The 12,849-nt window shown below is 46.3% G+C and overlaps 1 protein-coding gene across 1 annotated transcript; it reads right to left on the reverse strand.

The window, feature by feature from the left end:
• Nucleotides 1-506: 506 nt before the first annotated feature.
• Nucleotides 507-10,534, reverse strand: INHBC (inhibin subunit beta C). Its single transcript, XM_007179664.3, has 2 exons — nucleotides 10,131-10,534; nucleotides 507-2,482 (listed from the first exon to the last, which is right to left on the reverse strand). Exons 1-2 carry the CDS (start codon nucleotides 10,441-10,443, stop codon nucleotides 1,737-1,739), a joined length of 1,059 nt encoding a protein of 352 aa, XP_007179726.2. The 5' UTR covers nucleotides 10,444-10,534; the 3' UTR covers nucleotides 507-1,736.
• Nucleotides 10,535-12,849: the final 2,315 nt, after the last annotated feature.

Below are 12,849 nucleotides of genomic sequence, written 5' to 3' on the forward strand. Positions count from 1 at the left end.
GATTTGCAGTCCCCCAGGAGGTCTCTTTCAGACTTTCTCCTTTTAGGGTTCCATTTCCAAGGACCTCAGACCTAGATAGGCGGGGGTTATATGCTGAGCAAACACTGACATCACGTTTCCCAAAGGACACATGGGTTTTGCGCAAACTCGGCCTTGGGCTGCAGACAATATTGACCCCATGGTTCAGGGCTGTCCAACCAAAGGGAGGAAATGGTGGGGGAAGAGGGCAAAGGTCTAGAGAGGACCCAGTCTCAGAGCAAATGCCTCCCTCTCCTCACCCCAGGCCTTCCTTTTCTTCTCCTTGTCCCACTCAAGTGGCCCTTGGCCAGTTCCAGCTTCCAGACAGGACTCCTGGCTGGAGCCCTGGGGGTGAGTGAAGGGAAGGCAGCCAGCTCGGAGCCATGCCTCTGCCTCCCACCATGTGTGTGCCCACAGGTTGTCACCTACTTGCTGACTGAGCAGTGATTTGTCTCATTTCTTGGAGCGAGGACAGAGGGAGGAGAGGAGCAGGTAAAACCCAGGTCTTTATTAGCCATAAGACAAGCAAAGATGGTTCTGGGAGGGAGGAGGGGGCCTAAGAAAGAAGAGGAAGCAGCCTGGCGAAGGAAGAGTCATGATGTGTGGGATGGACATAATAGTTCAGCCCTAAGGAGACTGGGAGGAGAGAAAAGTGGACGGGGCAGGCAGGCTCTGTGTCATCTGGGGTGTCAGTCAGGGTCCTGGCATGACATAAAAGACCCACTCACCTGTCTGTGTTTGCATCACTAAGAAGACTTAATGAAGGACTTCTTTACAGAGGTATGGGCAGGGTTAAGGGAACCAAGGAGGGATATTGAAGCACCCAGGGACCGGCAAGAATGGAAAGCCATTACAAGCCCATAGCATGGAAGCGGTGATATCAGAACTTAGGCAGAGCTGGAGCCATGGAGGCGGTGGGGAGCTAGACAGGAGCTGTAGGGACATGGATGCAGCCACAGTCACACAGAACCATGGAACCTAGGCAGAAGGAGGAGGAATAAGAAACACCCTGACCTCTGTCTTCTCCTATCCTTTGATCTCCTGCCTCTGTCTCCTCTTGGTCAAACTCAGCAGGAAGCCAGAGGCCAAAGGAACTCAGGTGAGTCAGACCCCAAGGGTACAGAGCAGGACGGAGAAGGACGAAGAGTGGATGAGAGTGTGCCAAGAGAGCCTTTAGCAGCCCATTGGGCAAGTAAGAGGAAAAGGGCTCAAGACATGGAGAGGATTGAATGTTTGGTGAATCTAAGGAAGGGACTCCCTGGAGATCCAGAAAAGCAGGGGAAGGGGCTGGGTCAACTCATCCTGGAGTGGGGGACATTGAGTAGAAAGGGCAGGGAGGCATAGTGGATTGTGGGCTGGATTAAAGTTGGGCTATGGGTATCTGTCTGGGAACCAGATGGCACTGCTCATGGTTGGAGGTGGATGAGAGTCCCTAGGGTGGCGGGTGAGCATGTGAGCTCGCTGGAGGGACTATGCTCTAGGAGAGGGGCCAGTCGTTATGAAGATGGTACAGTGACTCTCCTTAGATGACAGTGATTCTCCTTTGATGAAGATCTCCTCACGTCAAAGTTGGGATAATTCTCATAAGTTGCTCAGGAAGAGGGAGTCCATCTTCTGGACAGAGGCAGTAACGGGGCCACCCCCTCCTCTCAAGGAAGAGCGCCTCCGTCAGGGCATGTTTGCCTACCCCACGTCGGGCTGCCTGTAACACACACAGACTAACTGCACCCACACGCCTCTACCACCATGTCAGGTATGTCAGTCTTGACAATGTTGCTGTTCCTGTCATAGTAGAGCAGAGACAGAGGGCGCCGGGCAGTGGGCACGCAGCATGACCCCCCTCCGGCAGTGCCCGCAGCGGTGTTGGCCTTGAGAAGATTGAGCACCGCGGTATGAAAGGAGGCGGCAATGCCAGGCATGCCTGCCACGTGCAGGGGGCACTGCCCTGTGCAGAAGTTCATTGCGTAGCCCTCAGGCTGGATGATCCAGTCGTGCCAGCCAATCTCACGGAAGTCCACAAAGAACTCTTGTCGACAGCACATCCTGGACCTACCCTGGCAGTCGATGCCTTGCCGGCGAACGCGGTGCTTGCCCCCAACTCTTACACGGGCTGTCACAAAAGGCCTATGGGCAGCCCCACCCAGGATGACTGGGCTCCAGGCTACCTGGCCTTCAGGGACCAGCTCCAGGATCAGGTGCCCCTGGCTGCAGGCAGCCTGAGCTTCAGGCCCCAGGAGGAGCTGGTGCCAACCACTGTCATCCACCTCCAGCAGGTGCTGAGTGGCGAAGGTGAGGTTGGTGGCATGTGGGCTGAGCACGAGGACCCTCACCTTCAAAGTCCACGTGGTATTGGGAGGGAGCTGCACAAAGAACATGAGGCTGGCCTGCTGGACCTCCAGGCCGCCAACAGTTCTATCAGAGGAGAAGTGGAAATCAAGACGAGTCTGGTCAATGTTGGAGAGGCCTGTGGACACAAGAAGCCCCAGTCAGTGGCTTTCGGAGTCAATTCTACCAACTACATATCTATTCTCAGCATGCTTGAATTCCCTTTGTTCTTTCTCGACCACACTGTTGGCATTGTTAACTACCCCTTCCTTCTTAAAAATCTTTTCTCTCTTGGTTTCCATGACACAACTCTCATGATTCTTCCTTGATTTTCTTTGCTGGCTTTTCTTTCTCTCACCATCCCTCCAATGCAAGAGTTCTCCAGGGTCTGTCCTTGACCTTCATTTCCTTTTTTTTTTTTTTTTTTTGCCATGCAGCATGTAGGATCTTATTTCCCCGACCAGGGATAGAACCTGCGACCCCTGCAGTGGAAGCGAGGAGTCTTAACCACTTGACCGCCAGGGAAGTCCCATTTCCTCTTACTCTACACTGAGAGGAGCTCTGACCCACACTCACAGTCAGCCAACACAAATTTTGTGCTGGTGATTCACAAATCTGTATGTCCAGTCCAGACCATTTTGCACCTTGGGAATCACCAAGCTTCAGGCCTAAACTTCTAACTGCTTTATTTTGCCACATCCTGCCAGCATATTAAAATCAATTTATCCCAGGTGAAAATCATTATTTCCTCCCTATGTACCTCTCTTTCCGTTCTTAGAACTGGTGGCATCATTACCTTCCTTATCACCTTTAGAAACTCCCCACATCCAGTTCCTCACCACAGTGGTTCTAACGGCTATGCATTTCTTCCTGTACCTGTTACTGTTGCCCAGTTTCCCCTCTTCATCCTTCACCTGACCTATTGAAACACATTAATTGGGTTTCTGTTCCCTCCACTCCTGCTCTTGTCAGGGTCACTAACACCTTCCACGTTGCCAAATCCAATGGTTTCATCTCTTTATGTTCATCTTACCTGACCTCTAAGCAGTGTTTGACACAGTTAACCATCCCTTCCTTCTTGAAATAATTTCCTCTCTTGGCTTTCATGACTCTGGCCACTCCATCTTGGTCTCTTTGGCTGACAGCTCCTCTTCCTCTGCCTGACCTCTAAATGTTGGAGGTCCTAAGCTCCCTCCTCTTCTCTATCTATACTCTCTCCCAGAAAGAACCCATCAATTCCCCTGGCTTTCAATTTCATCTATATGCTGATGACTCCCAGATATCTATATCCATGGCCCTGACCTCTCCCTGTGCCTAGGCTTGTATATCCAGCTGCTGATCTGATATTCCACTTGGACATCCAATGCTATCTCAGACTTTTCATGTTCAAAGAAGAACTCTAGATTTATCCCCCGCAACCCATATCTGTTCCTTCTTCAATCTTCCCTTCCCTGTAAATGCACTGCTTAAACCAAAGTCTTGCTTGCCCTCATTCCCTTCTTTGAAATTATCTGCAGACCTGTCAACTCTATCTCTAGTTCATAATATAATTTCACTTAACCCCACCTCCTCTACCATACATTAGTTCAACCCGCAATCATCTTTTTCTTGAACTATGGCAATAGCTTGCCAAGTGGTCCACTCTTGTCCCCAAAATCATTCTTCACATATCAGCCAGAGTGACCTCTTTTTTTTTTTTTGCCGCGCCTTGTGGCCTGTGGGACCTTAGTTCCCCAGCCAGGGATCAAACCCGTGCCCGCTGTAGTGGAAGCACAGAGTCTTAACCACTGGACCGCCAGGGAAGTCCCAGAGTGATCTTTTTATAACATAAATCTGATCAGCTTAATCCTCTCAGCTTAAAACCCTTCAAAGGCTTCCCATTGCTATTTGAATAAAAGCTAAACCCTTTAACATAGGAAACACGTATGATTAGGCATTCTGCCATTTAATGACTATATTCTACCTATACTGGCTTTTCTCTGTTCCTTGAACTCACCAAACATGGACCCACCTCATGGCCTTTGCACTTGCTGTTTCCCCTGCCTGGAATATCTTTCCAAGCTCTTTGAATGACTGGCTCCTTTTTGGCATTCAGCGCAAATTCACCTCTTCAGAGAGGCTTCCCTGACTAACCTAGCTAAAGCAGCTTTCAACTCTACCCTCATCTCTTTAATACATTATCCTGCTTAATTGTCTTATAGCCCCTATCACTCTCTGTAATCATCTTGGTTTTTTGTTCATTTGCTTCTCCTCCCCTCCTCTTCTCCCCCTCCCAGCTCCCAGCTAGAATGTAAACTCCATGAAAGTAGAGATTGTGCCTGTATGGTTTACCACTGTATCCCTAGTACCTAGTACATAATAGGCATTCAGTTAACATTTGGTGAGTGAATGGTCTTTCATTCTTTAATTCTTATTTTACACTGACACAATAATTATTTTCCAAAAAGGTTAGATCATAAAATTCATGGTTTCAAAAACTTTATTGATGAATAAAACCAAACTCTTTTAGGAGGCAATTAAATGCCATTATGCTTTGGCCTTAGCAACCCTTATTTATTTATATTTATTTATTTTAAGTAAAGGATGCTTTATTGTGGGAATGCCACTGATACTCTCATGGGCATAAAAGAGCAGAAAATAAAGTTCATCTAGACTTAGTGTGAATTGTAAGGTCTGGAATAAGGTTGCCCTTGACAGCTCTCAGAGCCAACAAGATCTCTCTCATCTCACTCTCCCTATGTAAGTCTACTCCATTCTTCTCTTTCTGTGGATCTACCTCTTTTGCTTCCCTGTCACCTTCCTCAGGTCCCAAAATGGTGGCCCTAGCTCCTGCATCTACAGAACCTTTAACTTAGCTCTTCCTAGCTAAGTGAGCTGATCTTTCAGTGTTCCAATTCCAAAATCCTAAAAGAAGAGTCTGATTGACCCAGCTAATCTTTTCTTGCTAGGTCACCAGCACCCAACATTTAGAACCTCATAAGTCACCCCAGTCATGGTAGGCAGACACAGGACCAGCAGGGGCTGTGATAGACCATTACATTGTTGACCCCCAGGGAACAACACCTCCCAATGTTCATGGTTTTGTGCAATCCCTTCCCATATTAATTCTGGGCTTGGCATGTGACTTCATTCGGCCAATGAGACGTAAGCAAGCACGATGCAAGCAGAAACTTAGTAAGTACTTACACTTTGAGGTAGGAAAACGTTAATGCTTTAAAGAAACTTGGGCTAGACTACTGAATGATGAGAAGCCATCTGGAGACTTCGGAGAGACCATCTTAAATGTTCTAGCCCCATCTGAGTTCCTAGCTGAACGCAGTTGCTTGAATGAACTCAGTTACACCACATGGAGTGAGAGAACTGTCCAGAATAAGTCCAGTCAAATTACAAAATCACAGAAACTATTGAATTTTTTTGTTTTAAGACTCAGTGTTTGAGCTGATTTGCCATATTAATGGATAACTAAAACAGAAATTAGGATCAGAAGTGGGGTACTCCATAGCAAAGACCTAAAATATGTAGCATTGGCTTTGGGACTGGGTAGCAGCCAGAGGATGGAAGGACAGCAGGGAGACTGTTAGTGAAGTCTGGAAGGACAGTGAGGAAATTGCTACTGGAAGCTGGACAAAGGAGAACCTGTGTTATGTATTGGCTATCGTCTCTGGTAACTGGAAGCTAGAAATGGTATCTAACAGAATTGTGAATTTAGCTAAAGATATTTCCAGGCAGAATGCTGAAAATGCCATTTGGCTTATTTTAGCTGCCTATGATAAGGCATTTCAGGAGTGAGATGAACTAAAAAACGAACTGTTCAATTTTCAAGCAGAATTTAGAGAAAACATTTCCAATAGGACTTGCTAGATGGAACAATAAAATATTTTTTTTCATCCCTCAACTCTCTGTCTGGCAAAAAGGTTATCAAACTAATAAATGGTCTCAGGGCAAAAACCAAATCCAGGGCACTGCCAGTAAAACATAGCTTCAGAGCGAAGATCAAAATAACAAAGGGGGGGCTTCCCTGGTGGCGCAGTGGTTGGGAATCCGCCTGCCAATGCAGGGGACACGGGTTCGTGCCCCGGTCCGGGAGGATCCCACATGCCGCGGAGCAACTAAGCCTGTGAGCCACAACTACTGAGCCTGCGCGTCTGGAGCCTGTGCTCCGCAGCGGGAGAGGCCGCGACAGTGAGAGGCCCACGCACCACGATGAAGAGTGGCCCCCACTCGCCGCAACTGGAGAAAGCCCTTGCACAGAAACGAAGACCCAACACAGCCAAAAATAAATAAATAAATAATAATAATAATAAAGGGGGAACTGTAAGACCCTTTGTTAAGATCTAACATCTTTGTTAAGATCTGAAATTTAAGATGTTCTGTAGACCCTCTCAACTAGACAGAGGGCTTCTAAGAATCTTAAGAGTGTTATCTCACTTGTAAGAGGGTATCCTGACTTGTAACCTAAAGAGGAGTGTCTGTCTTGATAGAGTGGAGTGCCTTTTGTCTGAGTGAGAAGACTGTAATTTATTATTTAGAAGGCTCACAGAGTGTTAAAGAGAATTTTAATAGTGAAAGCAGCACCAGTTTGGACTAAAAGGGACAGAGATGATTCAAAATGAAAAGAAGTCTCCAGGCTCCCAACTTCTTTGGGCAGCATGCAGGCTGAAAAAACTACTTAGCTGCAAACACAGGTCATTTCCTATTTAAAAGGAAAGACATCTCAGAGGGTGGCACTAAGAGCTGAGAGAATGGATATAGAAGTCTAGGGGAGCAATGGTAGGCTCTCCTTAAGAGGAGAGGAAAATCCTACCAGTGGGCAGAACCAGGCCCTAACCAAAGGAATTCTGGATTTGGGGTAGACTGAGATATGTGGCTGGCTGGATGTCAGAATTTTCATGGACCAGTGACTGCTCTGCGTCTCCCTCCCCCATTCGCCATTTGGAACAGAAGTATCTATTTATTCCGTCCCTGAATCAGCATTGTATGTTAGGTATGTGGGAGGCAGATAACTTGAATTTTTAGGTCGTAGGCAGTGTTGTGTTGGTAAATATTTAACAACTGGATTCCAGAGGGGGGGAAAAAAGGCCCTGATTTGTAGTGTTTGCCAATTTCGGCGGTATAAATTCTCCCATCCTGGCCAATTTCAAACTATCGATGTGATGCCACTGGATGCACAGCTGGGAGATGTTCACCATCAGCTCTCATGAGCCAGTATGAGCCAGTTTCAGGACACCATTGAAGGCTCCTACCCGAGTTTCCCCAGGGCCCCAAGCTCTCTCTCTTCATATCTCCAGCAAGAACAACTCTCAGATCTTTCTTTCACACGATGGTGGAGATGATAGCTTAAATTGGAATTGAAAACTTCAAACTAAAACATTTAAATGTAAAAGGTAGAATCCAGGCATCAGTCATTCTCACCTCCAAGTTCATTTCAGGTCACACCCCCTGCAGCCTAAATGCTGTATTCATTCATTGATTAGCAAATATGTGGAAAGTATATAGACTTTGAAGTCAGCGAGAACTGTGTTTGAATTCTGCCCCTTGTAAGCTGTATGACCTTGGCCATGTAAATTATCTTCGAGTCTCAGTTTCTGCATTCTTAAGATGGGAATGATAAAGTCTACTTTATGGAGTGATTGTAAGGATGAACTGAGAGGAGGCAGGTACACTAAATACCTGGTAACCGTCATTACTGTCACAATGTGCCAGGAAACTGGGCTAAGTATCAGGGATAGAAAGGTGAAAAAAAAAAAAACCAACCAGGATTTTGGTGTACATGGCCATTTGTCCACCTTGTGCTCATCCACTCCAGACTACTTTTTAACTCTAAATGCAGTCCGTTTCTTTAGACTTTTACTCATGTTTTTCCATTTAGGATGTTGTTTGCCATTTTCTACCCACTGAAGTCAAACTTACTCTGCAATGCCAGCCAATTTGCAAACTTCTTCCGAAAGACTTCCCTGACTTACCAGGTCCCAGTGAATTACTTCTGGACCATTAAGCACTTGTGCCCTCATCTAGCATTTATTTCACTCTGCCTTATATTCTAAGTAATTTATTCCCAGCAGCAACAACTAAACCCCTCATGGGCAGGAGCTGAGTCTTCTACTTTCAGTTCCCTCCCACCTTATCCTTTCTAAGTACATTACCTGTATTAGCTCACTTAATTCTCTCAACTATCCTCTCATTATCTCTGTTTTGCAAATGAGAAAACTGACTATTAACAACCCAGGACACAGAGTAATAAGTGGCTGAGCAGGGATTTGAGCCCAGTGTATCTGACTCCAGAGTTTGTGTTCTTAATCATGAGCAGAAACCCCCTTTTGAACTAGAATAGGGTCTCATCCATCACTGGGGACTCTAGACATGGTCGAGCTGACCTACAGAATGGTTTGGCTGTTTATTGAGCATCTACTATATTTGCAAGAGGCAGAGTGGTAGAGTGGTCAAGGTCATGGATTCCAGACCCAGGCTGTCTGGCTCTACCATCTACTGGTCATGTGACCTTGAGCTAGTTACTCAACCTCTTTGTGCCTCAGTTTCATCACCTCTAAAATGGGGTAACAATAGTATTTGCATCACTGGCTTGTTGTGAGGCTCTCAAGGAGTTAGTATATTTAAAAGGCTTAGAACACATTAAACACTGTATAAGTGTTATCTATTTCTACTATACACTAGCCTCTGATGATAATGTGAGGAATAAATGACTGTTCCTGACCTCAAGGGGTTGCATTCTATGGGAAGACAGACTTCATAGAAAACCTGGAAACAGGCAATTCCATAAGGAAGGTCCAAGTTCAGGGTGAGCGTGTGGGGGCCACCAGAGAGGGAGCCCCTCACCTTCAGGTCAGGGTGGGTTTTTTCAGGATGGGAGTGCTGGATCTTGAAGGGAGTAGATGCTGACCAAGGGAAAGGGTCCAGGATTGGGAAGGGCCTTCTAAACCTAAGAGAGAAGAACTTGCAAGAAGCTTAGAGGCCAGAGAGATCACTTGTTTGTTTCTGGTTCTCAGATCCTGTCTCTGAATTCTCTCTTTTTTTTTTTGGCCGCGCCTTGCAGCTTGTGGGATCTTAGTTCCCCGACCAGGGATTGAACCCGGGCCCACGGCAGTGAAAGTGTGGAGTCCTAATGACTGGCCCACCAGGGAATTCCCCTGTCTCTGAATTCTTGATCTTCTTTCCAGCTGCCCACTAAATTCTCTAACCCCTCTCCCCTCTATGGAAGGAACTCTCTCGTCTTTATCCTCTATCCTTTAAATACCTTTCTGAGTCCTGTTTTGGCCCTGTTCTGACGTGGGGACCCGAGGTAATCAAGGCAAGGGGACAGGAGTAGGGTGGAGAGGTATTGTAATCCCAGTGTTTTACTTTTCTTCCTTTTACCCAAACGATGTATCTGGGGGAGTGGGGTACAGAGAGGCTGGATCCCAGGGCCAGAGGGAGGACAGACTCTCCAGCTCCCAGACACTGGTCCAAGCCCAGGAAATGTCTGGGCTCACATCATAGCCTGTGGAAATTTGTGGGCCTGCAGAGAGAGGAGCCATGGGAGATAGGGGCAGGCAGTCTCAAAAGAAATGAAACGTACCCGCTTCCCAGGTGCCCATTGGTCAAGTCTAAACTACAAAGAGAGAGCCTGGTGGCAGGGGGGTGGGGGGAGCCTGGGATTGGGAAATTACATGCTGTGGAAGGCAAGAGTTGGGATGGTTTTGGGGAGAAAGTCAGGCGTCAGATTGGGGAGGAAGTTTTTCCTTTCCTTAAGAGATCGGGTTTGGGGGAAGATCTACAGACCAAGAACCCACCTGTCTCAGCAAAGCTGATGATCTCATACTCCTGTCCCCTGTCTGCTTCTGGAAGAGCCCCCTGTGGGGACCCATGGAGGCGCTGCAGCGCAGTCCTCAGAGCAGCTCGGGACACAGGCCGGCTCAGTGTTGGGCGCTGGCTGAGGTGCAGCTTGTCCAAGATGCTTCTCTTGGCCAGGTTAAGAAGCAGCTCCCGCTGGCTCTCCAGGTCCAAGGCGGGCCCCCCACATGCCAGACACTGACTGTCAGCTCTGGGAGTGGCCACTGCGTCTGGAGCCAGGAACAGGAAGGCCAGGAGCAATGAGGAGGTCATTGCTGGGGAAGGCCTTCCTTGAGCAACACAGTTGAGATAGAGCCGCAAACCCTGGGGTTCAGGGTCTCCACAGCTGTGGTCTCAGCTCCCTCCCAGCTGCCAGGGGCCCCGGAAGGAGAGTGTGTCCAGCTGGCATTACTCCTGGTTGCAGGGGATAGAGCAGTCAAACATCCAACTTGAGAGATGAAGCCAGTTACAGGTAGAACTTGGCAGAAGCCATATAGTCAGTGAAACTACAGAGTGGGGGATGTGAGGGGAGGTTGGTTTGTTTGGGGAAAGAAATGTCCCTGGGCCAACTTTGGGAGATAGTGGGTTACCCATGTGAGCTGCCAGGCCTGGGAACAAAGGTTAGAGATGAAATTCCTCTTCAGATCAACAGCCTTGCTCGGAAGCCTGGCAGTGGGGGGCGGAGGTAGGGTGCGGAGATCAGAGGTTTTAAGATAGAATGTTAAAGAATGACTTAAGATAGAATGTTAAAGAATGACTTTCAAACAAGAGGGGGTCATTGGCAGGACACTTTAGGGCATTGTCATGCAGGTTGTTGTTTTTTGTTTTTTGTTTTTAATTTATTTTTGGCTGTGTTGGGTCTTCATTACTTGATTATGGGATGCTACCCCTAGGGGTGTTATACGATATACAGTATACGTACCATTTTACCTTTCTTTTCTTTTTCTTTTCTTTTCGCTGCGCTGTGCGTCTTGCGGGATCTTCCCCTCGGCTGGTGGGATCTTAGTTCCTCGACCAGGCATTGAAACTGGGCCCTCGGCAGTGAAAGTGCAGAGTCGTAACCACCGGACCACCAGGGAATTCTCCATTTTTCCTTTCTAAAAGTTGAAATTTTCTGAATTCTGAAACATGTCTGGCCCTATGGATTTTTAATATGTAATGATAGATCTGTATTGATTATCTGAGAGTTTTGAGATTTAAATAATTTTGTAAAGCACTTTACAGTGGCTGGCACAGAGTAAGTGGCTTAATAAAAGTTTATTATTATTCTTGCTACATAGGTTTGTTTGCGGGCCAGAGTACCCTCACCTCTAGATGTGCTGAAGAAATTCTGCCAATATTTGCCTTTCTGGACTCTCCTTTCTTAGAGGCCATGTCCCCAATCACCATCTGTAGTGCAGTCACTTAAGTCATCTCTGCTGCTTACCACTATATTCCAGCATTGCACATAGGACCTACAATATAATATAGGTGTTTAAAACATATTTATTGAGTGAATAAATTCTAGAATACAGGCTTACAGGCTGGTTATAAGAAGTTACACTCAAGTCACCTAGATAGAATTTTTGTGTGTCACAGTTTCTTAGCCCCTTCAACAGGGGCTGATCTTTTTTCTTTTTTCTTTTTTTTTGCCGAGTGGCATGTGGGATCTTAGTTCCCCAACGAGGGATCGAACCAGAGCCCCCTGCATTGGAAGCACAGAGTCTTAACCACTGGACCGCCAGGGAAGCCCCTCTTCTTTTTTAAGTACTGTGATAGAAGTAGATTTATTATTCAGTTTCTAGTATAAATTTATTTATTTATAACATAAGGGTTTTATTGAGATATAATTCACAGAACATAAAATTCACCCTTTAGAGTATATAATTCAGCGGTTTTTACTACATTCACAGAGTTGTGCAACCACCACCACTAAGAATATTTTCATCATCCCCAAAAGAAACCCTGTACCTATTAGTAGTCACTCTCTAATAGTTTCCCAGTCTACAGGGACTGATCTTATATCTAACATTTTAATATTCCTAATTTCATTCATGGATATAATTTTATCTTGAGGTTGGAGGAGGTAGTTATACTGCTATTTGTTTCATGTCTTAACTACAGTATGTAGTTCCCAGACCCCCTCACATCTGAAGACTTCAGTTGCTCCCCTTCTCGCTGGCAAATAGTTGGGGAAAAAGAGGTTAGCAAAAGTGGGGGAAACAGAGGAGGGCTTCTCTTAGGGCTGGATGCCTCATGTTTCTGCCTTAGCTGTTCTTCAGTTACTGCATTTGTCCCTAAAAGACCCAACTGTTTCACTCTGCATTACGACACACAGGTCCTTTGAAACCTGCCCTTTCCAGTTACATTTCTAATAGTGCAGTGATTAAGAGCAGGCTTCGAAGATAAACTGTCTCAGTTCAAAATCTGGGATTTTGGTGCCTCAGGGTTCCTTATCTTACAAAATGAGCGTAACAGTAATACCTGTTGTTTTGAGGATTAAATGGAAATAATAGCTGTAGAATGCTACATATTCTATATACATACATACATAACACAAATATTAGCTATTATTTCCTCCTGGCTGTCATTGTCTCCTGCCTCCAACTTGAAAACCTGGAACTTGCTGATTCTTGAAGGAAAGGAGAAGTTCTTACCTCTATGACCTTTCTGGAATCTCCATTCTTGCCTTTCTGATGA

Source organism: Balaenoptera acutorostrata, chromosome 11, assembly GCF_949987535.1.
Source record: "Balaenoptera acutorostrata chromosome 11, mBalAcu1.1, whole genome shotgun sequence".
NCBI classification, from domain to species: Eukaryota; Metazoa; Chordata; class Mammalia; order Artiodactyla; family Balaenopteridae; genus Balaenoptera; species Balaenoptera acutorostrata.

Excerpts from the sequence above, each read along its gene's own strand:
- INHBC (XM_007179664.3), bottom strand. The coding sequence starts at position 10,443 with ATGACCTCCTCATTGCTCCTGGCCTTCCTGTTCCTGGCTCCAGACGCA. Across the intron at positions 2,483-10,130 it reads CATCAGCTTTGCTGAGACAG|GCCTCTCCAACATTGACCAG; the intron begins GTGGGTTCTTGG and ends TTGTGTCCACAG.